The sequence below is a fragment of the Physeter macrocephalus genome, chromosome 14 (assembly GCF_002837175.3).
Source record: "Physeter macrocephalus isolate SW-GA chromosome 14, ASM283717v5, whole genome shotgun sequence".
NCBI classification, from domain to species: Eukaryota; Metazoa; Chordata; class Mammalia; order Artiodactyla; family Physeteridae; genus Physeter; species Physeter macrocephalus.
In genome coordinates this window covers 3,579,061-3,599,585 of record NC_041227.1, presented here as the reverse complement: position 1 = coordinate 3,599,585, position 20,525 = coordinate 3,579,061, and the positions used below count along the sequence as shown (strand labels likewise).

Genomic DNA, 20,525 nt, shown 5'->3' with positions numbered 1-20,525 from the left:
AGACCCTGCGGAACGAAGTTGCGGCCAGTCTGGTTGCAGTGATGAGCGATGAGGTGGAGGTAAGGCAGCACCAGGCCCCACGGGGAGGACATTCTGGGCCTCTTGGGCTCCCATCCTCAGGGCAGTGGATCTGAGCAGAGGGTGACTTGGCGTCCAAGAGACAGTTATTGAGCCTCTACTGCCCTGGGTGAACAATAGTGGACAGACAGGCAGAGTCCCTGCTCTTGGGGAGCTTGTGTTCCAGTGGAAAAGCAGATAAACACACAGGACAGCGTCAGAGAGCAATATGTGCCCCAAAGGAAGTGAAACAAGGTGAAGTGAGCTGCAGAAGGTACGGGAAGGCCGGGTAGAGAAGGTCGGAGGGGAGGGATCTGGGGATGAACGGTCAGCAGTGTGGCAATGTTGGGGAAAAGCATTCCAGGCAGGGGGGACAGCGGGTGCAAAGGCCCTGAGGCAGCAACAAACTGGGCTTGCTCAAGGACCACAGTCAGTGTGGCTGGAATGCAGGGAGCGAGGTGGAGCAGGTGCCGGGAGAGGCCAGAGGGGCCTCAAGGGGTTTGGGTTTGATCCCCAGTGCGGGGGAAGCCACTAGAGGCTTAGGCTGGGGATGGCAGAGCCTGATTTTATTTTTGACCGTCACTCTGCTTCTGTGCGGCTAACAGATTGCGGAGCAGCGAGAATGGAAGTTGGGTTGAAGGCAGGGACGTGAGCTCCTGCCGTCGTCTACACTACAGAAGGTGGTGAATTGACTTGAGCGGTGGCCCTGGGGAGAGGAACCCAGATGGGTTTGGGAGATGTTGCAAAGTGAGCTTGCTTTGATACGGAGCCTTTGATTGGATGCAGTGAGGACCACAGCTTCTGGGAGGCAGTCCAGGTTCTGAGTTCCATCCCGACATCAGAGAGACTCCCACCCAGAGAGGGTGGGAGGGAAAGACCCCTGTGGTTCTCAGCCAGCTCAGAGAAGGACCTGAATGAGGATGCGGGCAGGCCCTGACCCCCTTGTGTTTTTCTCTTTTTTTAACAGCTTTTTTGAGCTATAATTCACATACCGTACAAGTCACCCATCTTACAATTCAATGGCTTTTGTTAGTATATTCATAGGGTTGTGCAACCATCACCACAATGCAGTTTTAGAACGTTTTCATTACCCTCCCAAAGAAGCCTCATACCCATTAATTAACCCCATGTCCCCCTCCCCCAGCCCCTGGCAACCACTAATCTATTTCCTGTCTCTATGGATTTACCAATCCTAGATGTTTCATTTCAGTGCAATCATAGAACAAGTGATCTTTTGTGAGTGGATTATTTCACGTAGCATAATGTTCTCAGGGCTTACCCATGTAGCACGTATCAATACTTCATTCCTTTTCATGACTGAATAATATTCCATTGTGTGGATGCACTGCATTTTATGTATCTATTCATCCTTTGTTGACTTTTCCCCCCACTTTTTGGCTGATATGAATAAAGCTGCTATGAACGTTCATGTACTTAATGGGTGAGGAAGGAAATGATTTCTGAGGCCAAGACCTGAGGGGTCCCCAAGGGCTTCGTTTAGACAGTGCATTTAAACTTCCACGTGGGGATTTGCTTGTTATGCTGGGAATTGTGACCAAGGACCATTCAACATTTTACGTTGATAAAGGGATCTTGAGAGTAAAGACTCTTTAAAAAGGCATTTCGATGGGAAGGACTGAGATCGATTGGGGTCCACGGTCTCTCTGAGGTTTGTGAAAAGCAGCCCGACAAGGCACCCTCGGGGGCCTGGTACGATTTGAAGCCTGCTGTTCACATTACCAGTGCTGTGTGATCTTGGGCCAGTCACTCCACCTTTCTGGTCTGTACTTGTCTCATGGCCACATGGTTCCTGATGGAAAAGTGGGCAAGATGCATGGGCAGTGAAGATTTTCGTAGAAAGGTGTGAGTGTGACTATTCCAAGCTGCCTCTTTCCAGGTAGTTTTGCACTTTTTTTTTTTTTTTCTGCGTAAAAATTACTCAGCCCAGCTCATCCTTCTCATCTGCTCTGGAGTACCTCCTTGGGGTAATTTGTCTAGTCCCGCATCACATGCTCCCATTCAGCTCTCTCTCACCTACCCCCCAAATGCTTACCCGGCTTTCACGGTGCACTTACGCATTTGGTTGGATGGTTGATGTCTGTGAGCCCAGTGAGGGCAGGCACCACATGTGGTTTTGCTCGTCGGCTTTACCCCGGCACCTCACCCAGAGTAGATGGTTGTCTTAGTTTGGGTATTTTGCAGGGTGACCCTGGGATGAGGGTTTGAGGGCAAGTAACTCTTAAAAGTGCTCCCGGGAGAAACCGGTGACAGAACAGGGGCAGCTGCTCCGGGAAGGGGAGGGGCAGGCAGAGGGTGGTCTCAGGCAGGGCCACGCCGAGGGCGGCTGCAGCCTGGTCCCACTCCTCAGTATCTGTCCCACATGGAGGCCGGGGGACTGGGTTTGACCTGTGTCAGGTGACTCGCTGGCTCAGGCCGGCCAGGCCGTGTGGTCCCCATTACCGCCTTCTCTCCGTGCACGAGGGCAAAGGGCAACTCAGCTGCAGGAGCCCGAGGGGTGAGGGGTGAGGGGGCAGCTTAGGGCAAAAGCACATGGAAGCCGGGCAGGGCCACGACCCTGGTGCGAGGACTCCAGGACCCAGGGAGAGCCCTGCCAGTGCCTGTCCTGGGTCAGTCCCCAGCCAACGTCCTGGCCGCGCCTTGAAGAACTAAGGCGGCTCAGGGCTGCCGGCTAGTTCAGGATGTGCGCGTTTGCCGTGTGCTCAGACACAGCGAGAGTGTTCTGGATTGTCAGCTAAGGTGGTGGCTCCACGTGGCGACGGCTTGAGCCCAGTTTACCAGCCCCACAGCCAGAGCGCTTTGAAATGTGTGATCCTTAACGAGTTTTTAATTTAGGGGGATTGCAACGTTTGCACATTGCATGAGCCTTTTTGTTTCTATGGCTCTTTCAAATCGCATGAATCACAGGCCTGATGTACGCGTGGGTTATCGTTTGGCGTCCTGACCAGCTTTCTTCTGGGCCCCAGAGCCCTAATCCTGTGGAGCTGACGCGCGTGAACGAGGAGGCCAGGCCCAGAGGCAGCCTGGACGTGAGTCGGCATTGAGAACCCGGCGAGGCTGCTCTGCCCGGTGCAGACCTGCTGGGGCTGGTATAATTGCACCGTTTATTCCCCGGGACACCGGGCTTCCTCGGCACCAGGCCAGGCCCCACTCAGATGCAGGCGAGCGGGAAACCATACGACCCTTTGCTTCTCATTTCACCCAGGAACCACTGGGTGGGCTTTGCCCGTCTGTCTCCGGCTCTAGGACATGTCAGGGAGCTCCACTGGGTCGGGACAGGCTTTTTGGTTTTTAATTGAGCTAAAAGACCCATAACATAACATTTAACATTTTAACCATTTTTAAAGGTACAATTCACATTGTTGTGCAACCATCCCCATTCTTTAATTCCAGAACTTTTCAGCACTGAACAGAAACTCTAGACCCATTTAGCAGTCACTGCCCATTCCCCTCTCCCCCCAGCCCTGACAACCACTAATTTACGCTGTGTCCCTGTGGATTTACCTATTCTGGGAGTTTCACGTCAATGGACGCGGATGGTATGTGGTCTTTTGTGACTGGCCTCGTGTTTCCTGTGTTCATCCATACTGTAGCGTGTGTCGATGCTTCATTCCTGCTGGGGATGTAAGATGGTGCGGCCACCCTGGAGGATGGACTGGTGTTTCCCCCAAAACTGAAACCTATACCAAAGGGGAAAGTGGGGCAGGTAGAGGGATAAATTAGGAGTTTGGGCTTAACAGATACACACTACTATATACAATATATATAATCTAGATAAACAACAAGGGCCTACTGTATAGCACAGGGAACTATATTTAAAATCTTGTAATAACCTATAAAGGATATATATATATATATATATATATAAACCTGAATCACTTTGCTATATACCTGAAACTAGCACAACACTGTAAATCAGCTATACTTCAATTAAAAAAAAAAGTGAGGGATTTCCCTGGTGGCCCAGTGGTAAAGAATCCACCTTACGATGCAAGGGACGCGGGTTCAATCCCTGGTCAGGGAACTAAGATGCCACGGGGCAGTTAAGCCCTCGTGCCACAACTACTGAACCTGCACGCCTCAACTAGAGCCTGTGTGCCGCAAACTACAGAGCCCACGTGCCCTGGAGCCCGCGCGCCACAACTAAAGAAGAGAAAACCCGCCCGCCGCAACTAGAGAGAAGCCCGCACACCGCCGTGAAGAGCCCGCGCGCCACAACAAAAGATCCCGCGTGCCACAGCTAAGACCTGGCTCAGCCAAAAATAAATAAATAAAATAAATAAATAATAAAAATAAATCTTAAAAAAAAAAAAAGTGAAACAGAGCTACCACAGGACCCAGCGATTCCACTCCTAGGTGTATACCCAGAAGAACTGAAAACAGGTGTTCAAACAAAAACTTGTATGTGAATATTCATAGCATCACTATTCACAACCACCAAAAGGCGGAAACCACCCAAATGGCCATCAGGGGATGAATGGAGAAACAAAATGTGATACATTCAAACAATGGAGTATTATCTTTTCTTTTTTTAGTATTTATTAGAGCTCACTTAACTCTTCCTGACGTGTCAGAGCTCAGCACAGGTGTCCTCACTTTCCCAGGAAGTCTTACCTGAGTCCGGAGACCAGTCGTTTTTCTGCCCACAGAATCCTGTCTCAGTCTCCGTCGCAGTGCCTTGTCCATCATCAGTTCGTTCACTGATTCCTTCTAGAGTATCTCCCAGGAACCCGCTGTGGCTGGGCCTGCATCTCTCCAGCGGGCAGAGACCGTGAGATCAGCTCACCTCAGGGAGGGGCGCGTGCCCCGAAGGGGTGAGGTGTGCTGGGCTTGTGCCGGAGTCTCACTGTGGCTCAGTGCACCTCCCGTGGAGGACACCGTGGTACCAAGACCCCAGAGACGAGACGGAAGCTGCTTTGCAAAGGCGGGAGGGAGAGGCAGCCTCCAGGGGCCGCCAAGTGCAAGGGTCTGGAGGTGGGAGGAGGGTGGGGAAGCTGAAGACCCCCAGGGTCGGGGCTGCTGGCGAGGGCAGCGGTCACGGGGTGTGAGGGACCACGTGGGATTTTATTCCAGGTGCAATTGGAAGCCACCGGCGGGGTTTAGGCAGGGAAGGGTGGGGGTCAGGGGACATGGTGTGACATGACCCAGGGGAGGATGTTGCAGGAACCTGGGAGCAATGAGGGTGACCAGGACCCGGGTGGGTGGCAGGGGAGGGAGGAGTGATAAAGTGGCACTGTCCTAATTGTCCATTCGCACGACTGTCACCTTCTCCCCCCCCAGCCCCTGGGACTGGGTGGGCGGGGGCCAGGTCTCAGACACAGAGTAGGCGCTCAGGAAAGTGGACCGAAGTGTGAGTGAGTCAGTGCAGTGTGGGTGCAGGGGCGAGTGGACAGAGCTGGCCGCACCCTCCACCCTGAGCGGCTCCCTGGCGGTCCAGAGAGGTGGCTGGGACCGGTGCCGCTTGGGCTGGCCCTCGCTGGGGGCACCAGAGGGGGCTGTTGTCCAGGGGCAGCGGGAGGTCCTTGGGGATGTCTGAGCGGACAGGTGACACCTGCAGGAGCAGGTTCCCGGGACTAGCCTGTCACTGGCTGTTGCTTGTCCCCAGCAAGAGTGTGCTGTTCGGTTGCTGGCTTGTCTGCTGTCTCCATCTTGTTCTGTCGCTTCCGTGACAGTCACCTGAGGCGCCAGGGCCAGAACAGGGGCCTTTGGAGAAGCAAGAACCCCGATGACGACAGATGTGCAGACGCTTGCAGGTGTTCAAGCATCACATCCTTGGCTCTTGGGTGGAAGTTCTCCGCGAGCAGCCACAGCTCAACCGATGAGGTGACAGAAGGAGGCCGAGCCAGGCAAAACCATAGTATGGCAGGAAAGCTCATCAAATTCATGAGGGAACCCAACGTGGTAAATCCTGAGAACCCTGCCTTGTTCTGGTAGGATTATAACCTTCAGATGTGCCTGGACCAGCTCCCCGCCCTGGGCAGGGGCTGTGAACTTGATCATAGAAGAATCTGTAGCTCCCCTCAAATACCTGCTGAGCCCTTGCTGGGCCCCCCTGGGCTGTTTGGGGGTTAGGGAGGCAGTTATACAGGACACACTTGGTCTCTGCTTGTAACAGGGAAGAACCTTTCGTGGTCTCTTACAAGTTCATCACTAAAGGGATGTTGCCTATAAGCTTAAAATTATGCATAATGGCCCGTCTCTGGAAACCCTCCCTCTCAGGTAATGAGCATTGGGCTAAAATACCTTTTACTCACAGGAAACTCCTGACCAGGCCCACCTGTGAATGGCTGCAGGAAGGAAGAAAGTAACACATTCCCGCCAGAGGCTGATGGGAACCAGGAAATGTTTGACTTTACTGCATCCCCTTTTAGTATAAAAGAAACCTGAATTCTAACTCAGGCAAGAGGGTTCTTTGGCACATGAGTCCACCATCTTCTTGGTCTTCCAGCTTTCCAAATAAAGTCGCTATTCCTGGCCCCAACAGCTCATCTCTCGATTTACTGGTCTGTCGTGTGGCCAGCAGTACAAGCTTGGACTCAGTAACTTGCTCTCATGGTCAGATAGCCAAGATGGACATTAAACTAATGAACATGAAATCAATAGCTAATTATAAATTCTATTGAAGACTATGGCAGGAAAACTAACAGGAAACCTAACAGGTGAGTTTAGTGGATAGGGCCATGAGGAATGAATGAGTAAGAGTTCATCAGGGAAAAGTGTTGCCTCTGGAGGGATTGGCCTGGGAGGCAGCCCTGTGGTGGGAAGAGCAGAAAGGGACAGACAGAACTAGAGCATAGTGGGGCAGGGGCTTGGCGTGGTGTGAGATAAGCAGAGACCAGGACTCTGGGGTCACAGTTGGGGTTTTATATTTCATTCTAGACGCCACTATGACATTAAGCAAGGCAGTGATGCAAGGCGCCGTTTGCTTAGGGGAGCAGGATTAGTGGATGCCTGGAAACCAGGGAGGAGGCTGCAGAATTGGGTGGGCAGAGTGCTGCGGGCCTGGAGCCCAGGGGTTAGAAGTGGGCAGGACAGTAAAGGCTCAGCATCAGAAAATGTTCCTTTTCTCCCTTTTTCTTCTTGGGGTGTCCAGTAGTACTTTTTCCCTGAAGACATTTCCAAAGGGACCATTTAAGGCAGGAGTTGGTAAGCGACAGACCATGGACCAAATCCTCCCGCCACTGGTTTTTGCAAATAAAGTTTTATTTAAATATAGCCACGCCCATTGATTTACATATCATCTATTGCTGTTTTCATGCTACAGCAGCAGAGTTGGGTAATTGTAACAGAAGTTGTCTGGCCCTCAAAGCCCAAGTTACTTACTGTTGAAGCCTAAGATATTTACTCTCTGGCCCTTTACAGAAAATACTTGCCCATCCTTGACCTAAGCAAAATGAGTCTGGGACACATTTTTCTAAATACAAATCTGTTGGCTCAGACTCTTCCCAGCATTTAAAACGTGTTTAGTTCATGTGAAAAATGCTAAAGTATGCATATTTTAAAATTAACATTTGTATGTCCTTAAGCGTTGACTGACATTATTTAAGAATCTCATCTTACACTTGAGGTTTGGAAAGTCAGAGTTGGAACTTGGGCTTTGAAGATGTTGGGCGATGTTATTTGTCTAAATTTATACTGTGATGCTAAACTCTCCTGATGCATTATTTTACTGTTTATGTCTTCTCTCTGAAACACTCCTTTGTCTCCACTCTGTAAAATAGGATCTTTAAGAGGATGCCTCTAAAACCAGCTTTTAGTCTTTGCAAAGTCTTTGGGCTTCTTGCAAAATAATTTTTGTGAGCGTTTGCTTGTGTGCAGATACAGAGCATCCTACTAAACCCAATGACAGCAAAGCCGATTTTCCAGATCCTTCCTTTTTCCTTCCCTGACCCTGTCATCTTCATGTTTCAACTCCTGGTTCTAAGCTCTGTGCAGCCTTTTTGGATCCACTTGGTTTACAGATTTGAGCTGATTTCACTTGGAGAATTGGCCATATGTCTGGCAGACACCCGCCACCATTGGCAGAATTATGGGGTTGATACTAAACAGATGGGCTTTCTAGTTAGATGTGCTGTTTTTTCCACGATACATAGGAGGGAAAAAAGAAGCCACTTTAATAATGTCTTGATTTTTCCACTGGTGTCAGAGGCATGAATGATGCCCATTTATCTAGAGTTAATTTCAGCATCATTTCTGTGTAGGAGACCTTAGACAGCTGGAAGAAGCATAGAGACTTGGGAAATTTTGAGACCCAACCTCCGCTAAGGTCTCAGAGAATCCTGTTACCCTTGGAACACGGATATTGGGGAGAAGAGTGTTAAATTCCAAAAATAAATAGTCATTAGCACTACTTAGCAGGACTACATTCAAAGTGCTTAATCTCAGGTTTATCGCTCAGACTCCATTTGACAGCTTTTGTGTGGTTATTGCTGTCTGGGCAGCAAGATGTAGATGCAGATTGGCTGACCCATCTGTTTAGGAAAAGCTGGCCAAGCAGCCGAACAGGATTGCTTACTGCAGGACTTCTCAGAGCCTTTACTATGATAATATATGGCGGTGCTCTTCAGGGAAGGCTTTTAGTGAAGGTAGTGTTTTCCCAAGTGTCTTCATTCACAAAGCATCGCCCATGCTAGGGTTCCATGGGACATGCTTTGGGGAACACTGGTGTCATGCCCAGACGGGGGACTTTTGGTCGGAGAACTTGGCCTCCAATGCCAGATCTACCACTTCTCAGCGTATGACTTTCCACATGGGCCCCCCCATAGCCTCCACTTCCTAAATGTGAAATGGAGCTGAGAATGTAATCCCCGTGTCCCGGGGTTGTATGTTTGGATTGAACATCCAAAAGAATTTGGTGGCCTCCCTGCAAGCATTCAGAGGCATGTTCTCCTACGAGAACACACTCCTACTGCTCGGTTCACAGCGTTCCAGGGGCTGTCATTCACTCTGAAGCTCAGCCAGGCTCTTGAATTTCCTTCTGTATGTTCCTTAGCACCTCTACTAATGGGGAAGGGAGAGAAAGGAGATGCTGTCTGCTTAGGGGGTGGCTGGGAGAAATGACGGGGCAGCATGGGGCCGGGAAGTTGCTCAGGAATTATAGTTATCCCCCGCTGGCAGGGGGCACAGAGGTGGCTCAGCTCTTTGTTAATTACCATTGACCCGTGTTTTGATTCATTTTCAGTTTTTTTTTTTTTTTTTTTTTTGCGGTACGCGGGCCTCTCGCTGCTGTGGCCTCTCCCGTTGCGGAGCACAGGCTCCGGACGCGCAGGCTCAGCGGCCACGGCTCACGGGCCCAGCCGCCCCGCGGCACGTGGGATCTTCCCGGACCGGGGTACGAACCAGCGTCCCCTGCATCGGCAGGCGGACTCTCAACCACTGCGCCACCAGGGAAGCCCTCATTTTCAGTTTTTGTCTCACAGGATCAATCTCTTTCATTCCTTCATTCATTCACTCCTGTCCCCGGCACTGTCCTGGGCACCTGAGAAGGAGGAAGAGCCCGCTGTGGGGTCTCTGTTTCCTCCAAACTGGAAAGGCAGCAGTTTTTCCATCTCAGGGGGCTGTCAGCATTCACAGGTCCTGATGCATAGGCTCGCGGAGCTGTAGGGAAAACTCTGCAGAGTTGCTGGGAATAGAGCCTCAGACCTTTAGGAATTCTTTCCCCCTTTAAATAAATTCACCCGTCTTGCTAAGCCCTGCCTCCCCTGCCACACCCCTTCCTGGAAGCTGTTCACGTGTGGCCCTAGTTCTGCGTATTGATCAGTGCTCCCCACCTATCCTGTGCTTCAGTCATTTCTCCAGAATTTTCCAGTAGGAGTGGAGAGGGTCGAACCAAGAATACTTTTACGTCTGGGAGACTTCAAATCCATTTCGTAAATTTGGTTTTGGAGGTTCGGACCCATCCAGGTGGTGGGTCTGTTAAAACACCCAGCACTTTCTTAGAGGACAGCGGCCGTCAGGCCACATCTCTTGCAGCCTGGCCGCAAGCCATTGGTCTTTTGACCCTAAATGCCGTGATTTTAGTATACGTGGCTTTAATGATCTTCTCTCCTCCTTCACCCCGTATCCCAGGTAACAGCGCTCTTATCATCTGCTCTGAGGGGTCTAACATTGGGGTTAGGACGAGGGCTTTTGGAGCAGATGTCCTGATTTCCAAGCCCACTGTGTCACTTTAGCCGTGTGACCTGGGAAAACTGTTTCCCATCTCTGCTTCCATTTTCCTCATCATAATGAGAGTGATGAAGATAACGACCTGCCTCCTTGGGTCTTGATGGGAATGGAATGAGCTGATTCATGTCAGGTGCTCAGGACACAGCTTGTCACACAATAAGTGTCCAACAGATGCTGCTGTTGCTGGTGACAGTGGCGACAGAACAAACCTTGGTGTCCTTGATTCTTCCGTGTGTGTCACTGGCCCACACTGGTTTCTCTCCCAGCTCTGGTGAGGACTCTGCCTCAGCGACATCTCTGGATTTGCTCTCTCCCTTCTCTGCTGCCCCACTGCCCTCGCCCGGCCTGTCCCTTCTCAGCGGGCCTCCTGGCCTTCTGCTTTGTTCCGTGAAGCTGCCGCCCGCACTGACATCCTCCGCAGGGCTGATGTTGTACCAGACCCCTCAGTGATTCCCTGCCCTCAAGTCTCCTATCACGGCCACATACGGCTCTTCTTGGCCGGTCCCCGGACTGCTGTCCGTCCCCTCCATCCAGAAACCAAGAGAGCTCCAGCCTAAGGGTTCTCAGGTTCAAGTACACAGACCCATGCCAGCAAATTAGGAGCACTAAGGACAGCACAGCCTTGCTATGTTTTCATTTATCAATATATTTATTGATGTATCAATAATAAAGATTCCTTTCTTACTTTGAGATGATCTTTTCCTATTACTGATAGTCAGTGGTGATGATAATGATGATAATTTTGTTTCTGTGTGTGTGTGTGTGTGTGTGTGTGTGTGTGTGTGTGTGTGTTGGTCATTAGCTGGCACCATAGAAAGCTGGTGTCTCTCTGTGGATCCCAGTTTTATACATGGAGATTTGACGGGGCTCTGAACCTCTGACGGGCGGTGTCAGATCTTGCTCCGCTGCATTACCGTTATCGTCCAAACACCACGCACGGTCATGCTTTTATGGGTTTTTGCACCTTTTCTTCAATTCCTAATCAACCTCCAAGGCCCAACTCCAAAATCCGCCCCCCCGCCCCCACAGTAGCCTTCTCCGAGTTTGCCCGCTCCAGGCAAGAAGAGTTACTTGCCCTGCAGGTGTCATCCTCCATCCTGGTTCTTCCTGGAGATTCCGCGCACCTTGATTTTCTCCGTGGTCAGTGAGCAGGGCAGGGGGGTGTCCAGCACCTCTTTATTCTACCTCATACCTGGCCCGGCGCTTTGTTTAAAGAAGCTGGTCACTACGTATTGCCAGATGGATTCTTTGGGGGCAGGGAAGGACTCACCGAAGAAATAGAGGCCACGTTCTGTTGACCCACATCCCCACTTCCATAGCTCGTATCACATTCTGAAGTGGTCTCACTGTCTGTAAGCAGGCGAGCTTCATGCAGAGCAGGACAGCGTGTCAGTTTATGTGTACTTCTCTGTCTCAAACTCAGAGCAGCCCTGGCACACGGCAGGCCTCAGCGGATGCTTGATGAATGAATTTGTGAATGAATGAATGAAACAAACCAGCAAAAGGTCCTGTCCCAATATTGTCTGATACGGATGGTGCCTGTCTTCCCTATGAGGCCAGCCGCTCAGCATGTGGCACCTGGTAATCGGGGAGTGGGGCTGCCCTTCCACTGCGTTTTGGGGAAGGTGACCTGGTGAAGTGGAAGGAGACGGGGCCAGGTCAGGGGATAGAAGATGACGAAGCAGAAATGCCAGACATCCCCAAGGCAGGGGACCGTGGAGTCAGATGGACGGGGACCACATCCCGGCTCCGGCACCGGCAGCCCTGCATCCCAGATTCACAGGTCAAGCAGGTGTTTATTAGAGCACTTCCTGGGTGCCAGGCGCCAGTAAAGATGCCAGGGACCCACGACGAGCAAGATGGCCACAGTTCCTGTTCTCATAAAGCTGAACGTTTGTTCCAGTGGGAAAGATAGATGATAACGATAAATAACAGATCCCAGGATGATATCTGAGGGTGATCAGAGCTAGGATGGAAGGGGATATTAGGAATAAAGGAGTTGGCCCTGAGCCAGGCATGCAAGTTAGTCCATAAGCTCAGTGACCTCGGCCGTGGCATTGGTGTCCTTCACTGCGTTGTTCTAGAAGTGCCTGACTTGTAGGTTTGTGGGATCCGTTGATGGGGTGGTGGCAGTGGGTCCTGGGGGACAAGGGCCCTGACTGCCGTTAACCTCAGAGGGGACCGGGAGAGGGCTGGAGTTGTGGAAGGGACCAGAGATGGGAGGGGCTGGCGCGGGCACCCTCAGCCCCAGGGCGGGGCGCCTGGCCCATCGGTCGTTTGGGAGCCTGGGTGGGCTTCTGCCTGCCCTGCAGCTGCATGTTGTACTTTCCCAGCAGATGTGGGGAAACATTTTTCATTAATTAACTGCTCATGCTTCACAGGTGGCAGAGGTGCCCCTGGAACTTAGCACCGCGTGCTATTCAGAGGCTGCGGGGGTCTGCTAATGTGTTGAATCTGGGAGTCCTCCCTGATGTGGGAAGGAGGTTCCCGGGCAACTCCGGGGACACCGAGAGAATTCACGGGCTGGGGATAGAGGGTGGTGGCGGTCCCCCCAGCCTCCCTTCTCTCTGTGTGACACACACGTACAGGTGCGCGCACGCCCTCCCATATAGGCACGTGCCTGCACATACGCACACACCCTCTCTGCTAGACACACGCCTGCCCACATTCACTCCCACCCTCCAGTGTGAGTGGGCCACACGGTACCCAGGAGGGCCCGCCGCCCCTCTGCTGACTCGGACCCCATGCACACCGTCGGTGACCCATTCATGCCCTTGGGTGGCTTGTGATTCCTTCACTGGACGGGGCGTCTCTTCTGAAATTGCTGGCCTTGGGTTATGAGTGAAAGCCCTCAGGAGCCCTCCCCCCACCTGGCCCTGGGCCTGCACCGCCTGGGGCCAGGCGGGGGGAGAGGGTGCTAGAGGTGCAGGCTTCAGACCTCTGGAGCCTGTCCCCCCCTTGGCTCCCCCAGTCACAGCAGGCCCCTGGGGAGTCGCTCAGACTAAGGTGTCTTCCTGGTCGCGTACATTGGATATTTGGTAAATGAACAAATCGGGTCGTTTGAGCTGAAGAGACCCAGTCGCTCCTGCTGAATTTTGAATCAGGGTCAAGCCCCTGCGTGCCTCCGCAGCTGCATCCATGGCCCTCATACCCTGCGTTCTTCCTCCAGGCCCTCGACCTCGCTCTTGCTCTGCCTGGGACCCTCTTCCCTGCCCCCGCTGCCGTCTACACCACTGGCTCCCTTTCACCCAGGCTTCTGCTCCAATAACCCCGCTCAGAGCAGCCTTTCATAACCCTCCGCTGCCAGTAGCCCCCGCGTCTCCCCCGGCCCCCTGAGCAGGTGCTGGGTTCTGTCCATCCGTCCTCATGTCTGGAAGGATCTCCTTCACCACATGGTTCCTACCTTATGTGTTCTGGGCACCAGGGATTCAGCTGCAAACCAACCGTCAAAGGCAGACCCTGCTCTCAAATTAGGGGGGTGGCCGTGAGCGAAAGGCAAACAAATAATTGTGCATCTGCGTGTGGGTCGTGTGTGCGCGTGTCTGTGCGCCGCGTCTGTGTGCGCGCGCGTGTCTGTGTGCGCGCGTCTGTGTGTACGCGTGTGTCTGTGCGCGTCTGTGCGCGCGCGTGTCTGTGTGTACGCGTGTGTCTGTGCGCGTCTCTGCGCGCGCGTGTCTGTGTGTACGCATGCGTCTTCTGTGTGCGCGCGTGTCTGTGTGCGCGCATGTCTGTGTGTACGCGCGTGTCTGTGTGCGCGCGTCTGTGTGTACGCGTGTGTCTGTGTGCGCGCGTGTCTGTGTGCACGCACGCAGGCATATACACAGACGCCAGGTGATAAATGCGATGGGGCAAGCTAAGGAGAGGAGGGGGCAGCAGGGAACTGACTATGGGGCGAGCAGGCTTGGTTTCTTAATATCCCCCCTCCCGCTGGCCTCTAGAAGCCCCACGAAGGCCAGGGTTCTTTCTGTTCACCTCTGTACATTCTCCTCCTGGTGCAATTCCGGCACATGGCTGGTGTCAGTAAGTTTTTGTTGAATAAATGAATGAGTGAGTGAACGGATGAGAGAATGAATTCTCAAGGGGAGAGTGGTGTGCAGTCTGTTCAGTGGTCAGCACGCCCTGCCTGTGCCCCAGGCTGTGCGGTGAGGACCCAAGTGTGTCAGAAGTGAGGTGCGAACCACAGTACCTACTCCAGCCTCTGTGGGGAGGGAGCAGGGAGGCAATGTATTAAAATAGTGATGGTGGAGGGAGGGGGGGAAGGGGTGATGAGGAGGGGGCCACAATGTCCCTTCTGCCCCCCTCCCATCGGTTCAAGCAAGCCACATGGTGAGCCCCCAGGCAAGGACTTGGGAAGTCCCCTGTCCCCCCTCTTCCCCCAGCAAAGGTGAAAATGCAGGGAGGGAGGAGGACAGTGGTGTCAACACTTCAGCCCCAGGTAGTGAGTGACAGAGCCAGGGTGTGAGCCCGGATCCCTGCTTCTGGCACCTGCACCCTAACAGTTACGACATTCTGGTTTCCGTAACATGCCATAGACGCTGATGCACGATAAGCTGCTGAGGAAACGGAACGGGGCTAGTGGGCGGGGCTTAGGAGCAGATTTCGGAGACCTTTACAGCCTTGGCAATTTTGTCCTCACTGAGAAGGGAGTCCACAGGGAGTAAGCAGGAAAGCGATACGATCAGACTTACATTTATAGGGGTTCACGGGGACCTCAGTTAGAAGGCTTGTGTGAGCATCTGGGGTAGAGGTGCTGGTGGCCTGGACTAAAGTCACAGTGACACAGGTGGCAGATGGAGTGAGGTTCGGGGTCTGGCTTGTAGTTTATTCTATGTGCTGCCCCTTTTTGCTTTGGCTGCCAGGAAGCTCAGAGCCACACGTGGTGTCTCTGACCCCTGATGCGGTGGCTCTGTCCAGACTCCCCTTCCTCTGGATTTCCTCGGACACTCATTTGTCTTGTTGGGCGCGTGTCTCTGATAACGGCTGCCCGTGCTTTGTGGAGTGAGATGAGATATACGTAAAGCGACGACAGTTCTTCCTCATCCACGTGCGCGTCTCTGGGGGTCTTCGTCTTTATCTTCAAACCAGCCTGGAAGCTCGGGGAGACCAGGCCATTGCTTTCACCTTTGTGCCAAAAATGCCTCCAGGATAGTCAGCTTTTCTGGGGCCACATGGCACCGGCCGTTCCACTCCCATCTGGCATCCGTGGGCGGAGGAAGGAAAGGAGAGGATGATAACACGGAATAAACTGCCTCTTGAGGAGAGAAGGGCCATCTGCATCCTGCACGCCTGGAGTGTGGCGCTGGGGGTCGTGACCGGTCCTTAGACTGCCCTGGCTCACTTACTACCCCACCCGAACTTCCTGGGCCCCTGCTAGGTGCCGGCCACTGGGGTTATAGCGGAACACAAGGTGGAGAATGTCATTGGCTTAGGAGCCTGGCTGGTTTGCTAAGTCTGCAGGGAGAAGTCCTCAAACGAGACCCCTGGGCTGTCTGTCCGCACGAAGTTTCTTTGTGGACCCCCTGCGGACCCAGCCTCTGGTGTACACTTGACACTCAATTAAATAACGGCTGGAGACAGGGACTTCCCTGGCGGTCCAGTGGTTAAGACTCTGCGCTTCCACTGCAGGGGTTGTGGGTTCGATCCCTCGTTGGGGAACTAAGATCCTGCATGCTGCATGGAAGAAAAACAGCTGGAGAGAGTGGTTGGCTGGGACGGGCTTGGTTTATGTCTCCTGCTGTGTTCCATCCACGTGTGTCCTGCTTTGGGTGGTAACGTCATATTGTCCCCCTAGAAGCAGCTTAGAGATACGAGAGGGGCCTCTGGAGTCAGGCTGCCCGAGGCCAGCATCCCCTCGCTCTGACAGCTAACAGAATGGCTTGTGGCTCCGAGCCTCAGTGTACCCATTTGTAAAATGGATATAATAACAGTCTCCACCTCATAGATTTACTATGGGGTAGAATAGGATAGCACTCGGCCCAGAACAAGTAGTGACTAACGTTTGCTCCATAGTAATTATTGTATTACTTATACAATATAAATTATTACGAAAATTTCTACTGAAAGTCACCCGTGCTGGCACAGCATGTTAATCAGAGTGGGTAGACAGTTTCAAAACATAGATAATATTACTTCACGTGGATTGTAACATGCTATCAATAAACTGTGTATTATGGGTGTTTACCTGTGTTTCCAGACTTCATGGCCACCGTATGGTCACACAGAATTTTCCTCTCAACCCTAGGGATCAGGGATGATGATTAACTTTATCTTCCAGATGTGGAAACTGAGGCTCAGAGGGGCTGAGTGGCTTGGGCTGCTGACGGGCACAGCCCTCTGGAAGTCAAACCTCAGGGCTTGTTCTGGAGGCTGCCGGCTGGGGCTGCCCGTCCCTGGGACGCCCGTCCCGTGGGGCGTTGGGCTGGGTCTTTTGATGACCGGCCCCTCCCAGGTCCTGGCCCCTCCGAGTGCTGGTGGCCTCCCCTGGCCTGGTCCTCGCTCACTCCAGCCCTGCTCTTGCTGCATCTCTGGGTCTCTCTAGGGCTTCTTGGTTCTGGATACACTCTGCCCCTTCTCACAGGCAGCACGAGGTGAATTAACCCACCTGAACGTGGGCTGCTACGTGATGGAACAAGCCCCAGAGAGTCTCCATCGCCGGGCCCGCCCTCTTGAGCCCCAGGCTTTGGAGGATCCCCGGCGGCCCCAGGGAGGAGGGGGGTCAGCTCGGGCCCCCCAGGCTGTCGTGTGGGCTTGGTCATTGCTGACCCCCTCGCTGGGTTTTCGCCTTCCAGATGAGATGGACCAAACCCCCGCAGTGCGCTCCGAATATCTGCTCTCAGGGATTCGAACTCCCCCCGCGAGGAGAAACAGCAGGCTGGCCACCCTGGGTAGAATCTTCAAACCCTGGAAATGGAGGAAAAAGAAAACCGAAAAGTTGAAGCAGACGACGTCCGGTGAGCACCAGGGAGAGGGGGCCTGGTGGCGCCGTCCCCGCGCTTTCTGTTGCTGGTGTTGGGAGGGCCAGGCTGTGCTCTGTGGCCTCCGAGGGCCGGGAGCTGTTCGGCCTCCCGCGGGTCCCCTCTCTCCACCGGCCCTTCCAGGTCGCTGGCGGGGGCGGGGCGGGGGGGGCGGGGAGGCAGCTCCAGGTCCCACCCGAAGCCCACTCGCGCCCAGCCCCGAAGGGGCACACACACCCTCGACCTAGTGAAAAAGGCAGACTCGAGGTGGTCGCGAGGCCAGGCTGGAGCGGAGACCTGGCTTGTAACCACCTCTCCTTCCTGACCACACCGGAGTGGGCAGCCCCCAGCCCCCCTGCACCCGGACCCTCACTTTGACAACCCTGGGGCCTGGGTCCCACCGTCCCCAGGAGCCCCCGGGGATTCACTCAGAGGGTCGGGGCCTCAGTTTGGCCTCGACACCGAGGCTCACCGGCTCCTAAGCTCCTCCCGAAGGGGCTTCTCCTACCTGGGCAGCCCCGTCCGGATGCCCTCCCGCTAAAGGACCCCAGGGCTCCCCTCACTCACCTTCAGCTCTGTGGGAAGCTCGGTTACGAGAGGCTGGACCGCCGCGCCCGCCCCCTCGAACTCCAGGCCAGGAGCTCTGGCCACGAGACCGACCCGGGGATGCATGCGGGGACGACGACACAACCGGCCATAAGAGTAAAAGCGACGCAGCACGTTTCTAACAGCTAAATGCTCAGAAGCCCCCGTATCACAGCGCTCCTGCCCATCTCCGGGACGGGAGACAGGACCAGACGGGCAGCCGCTCCCAGGGCCAGGCAGCAGCGGCTTGTGGGCTTGGGGTCGGAGCCCTGGCAGCCGGGCTCGGGTCTGGTTCCTGGGTGACAGGGTGCCCTCGGTGAAGCGGAGGTCGGTGCCCTGAGAAGCAGGCCCCAGGGGAGACAGCATCTCGGCCCCCGCAGGCCTCTTAGCTGCTGCTGGAAACGGTTAGCGAGGGAGCTGCTCGTGTGGAGTTAGTCCTGGGCCTCGGGACCCGCCTGGTAAGTGCCCGTCTTGGGCTGTTGCCTCTGGCGGGTCCCTGTGGTCCCAGCCTTGAAGTGGCGCAGACTCCCGGGCTCAGAGGATGGCGGAGGCCAAGCCAGTGGCGGGGGGCAGGGGGGGCTCCTAACAGCAGCAGGGGGTACTTCCACCCACACTTTTTACGCAATTTACAAACTTATTTTTTTAACTACCCAAGAAGTTGATGGACAGATTCTCCTCGTCAAGGATGAAAGCAGAACAGACGTCGATATTCGATGAACCTTGTGTGGCTCCTGTGTGCCAGGCACAAAGTAGACAGGGACACCCAGACCCTGCCCGCTTAGAGCTTTCCGCCAGCTGGGGGGTCAGGCGACAGACAAGCACGTGTGACAGTCACGACCTTGGCGGGGCTGAGGAGGAGGTGGGGGGTGGGCGTTGCCCTGGGCTGAGTGGCCTGAGAAGACCCAGGTGAGGAGGTGACACTGAGCTGAGACGTAATCGGCCCCCTGGAGGAAAGCAGGGAGAGCATCGCAGCTGGGGGAACAGCTGTACAAACGCGCCGAGTTGGGAAAGCCTCTCCTGGGCATCAGTGAAAGGCTTAGGGGGCCAGAGCGGGGTGACCTCTGTGACCTTGGGGAGCCCCTGATGCTCTCTGGTCCGTGGGGTTGGAGGGTGAGCTGCATGCTCTCGGGACCCTGTGCCCCTGGCCCACTTGGCACTGGGCTGCGGGGAGCAACCTGTGACTTTTTCAGGATGCTGTGCGGACCATGCCGGGGGACCGAGGGTCTCCAGGTTAAGACCTGCAGCATCCCCGCCTTCGGGCAGGCATCCCCGTTGGGCCCTTTGTCAAGCATTTGGAATTCTGCAGATAGCACTGCATTTCATTTATTTATTCTAAACCATTCTCTTCCCCCAAAGTGTGGGATGTTATTTATTTCAGCCTATCCAATCCCCGTTTTCACAGGCATCCTTGGTTAGGATGAGATGAAGTAAAAATAAAGATGATTTAGAGAGAGGAAAAAAAAACCAATGCAGACAGTGGTTTGGGCAGAGTGGAGACTGGGTGACACCATGAAGGTGGCTCTCGGAAGCCTGAAGTCTGTGAAGCGGCACCTGAGCCCGTACCCGCTCTGGGAGCGGGGGGCGGGTGGCTTGTTCCGTGGGGACAGGTGTCCTGAGTTGCAGACAGCAGCCCCTGGCAGCTGCCTCTCCAGGTCATTGGGAGGACCCACAGGTCAGTGCATCTGAGCAGGATGCCGCCAATGCTGCCACCCAGCCCTGGTCAGACAGCGGGGTCCCTCCGTCTGGAGACCTTCGCCCTCGTCCTGCTCGCCCCTCTGTTTGGACTGGACGGCAGCCTCTTTGCTGGCACCTCCCAAAGCCAGAGTTCCGCTTCTCAGTTTCATCCACACTGCTGGCACCTGGAGATTGGATTGGAAATTGGACTCAGAAAGGGAATTATGTTCCCTTTGCCCCCAGGTGTCTTTTCCCTGGTATGTCTGGGTTTTCCGTGTTCATCCCTCAGCGTAAACACCCTCAGGGAAGCGGCCGGGTGCCCCAGACACCCTGCCCCCGTGGCCTCTGGTTCTGGTTGATGCCACTCGCCCAGATGTTTGTCATCTGTCCCAAAGCTCTGGCTCTCAGGCAGAGTCCCTGCCTGTCTTGCCCCCCTGTGCCTGGCACACAGGAGGTGCTCAGTAAATATTATTTTAATAAATAACTTCACGGTCATTTCCTGTTTGTCATTGGCCACTAGACTTTAAGCTCTGCTACTCGAGCGGCTGTTTCGTTCCCACGTGGGGCAGGGCGTTCATACGTGTGGGTGACCCGGGGCCCTTTGTGAACCAGGCTTATAGCCGGTACTTTGTCCGTATCTTTTAAAGAGAGGGTCTGAGGGGTGACATGGGTTCGTGTTTGGACATTGGATTCTACTGCAGGCAGATCGTTTTCTGGACAGTTAGGGAGAAGGAGGAGCTCATCAAGCAGAGTTAGGCCAGCCCCTGGCTGGGGAGAGGCAGGGGCAGGGGGCCAGTTGCTGGAGGGTTTGCCCTGGGATGAGGGGGCCAGAAGGGCTGTTCCAAAGGAGGAATTGACGAGGTTCCTTCCGCACGTTGGGCTCGGTGGAGGGGGATCGGGGCCCGGCCGCCTCCTTCCTGCTCGATTGGCACATTCTTTTTTTTTTTAAAGGAACATTATTTATTTATTGGCTGCATTGGGTCTTCGTTGTCTGCACGTGGGCTTTCTTTAGTTGCAGCGAGCGGGGGTACTCTTCGTTGCGGTACACGGTCTTCTCATTGCGGCGGCTTC

General features: G+C 54.2%; 1 protein-coding gene across 1 annotated transcript in view; it reads left to right on the top strand.

The window, feature by feature from the left end:
* Positions 1-20,525, top strand: part of PHACTR3 (phosphatase and actin regulator 3) — a 202,827-nt gene that overhangs the window by 94,472 nt on the left and 87,830 nt on the right. The window contains exon 2 of the mRNA XM_028499893.2: positions 17,031-17,192. Within this exon, the coding sequence (XP_028355694.1) occupies positions 17,031-17,192 (162 nt within the window). The remainder of the gene's footprint in view (positions 1-17,030; positions 17,193-20,525) is intronic.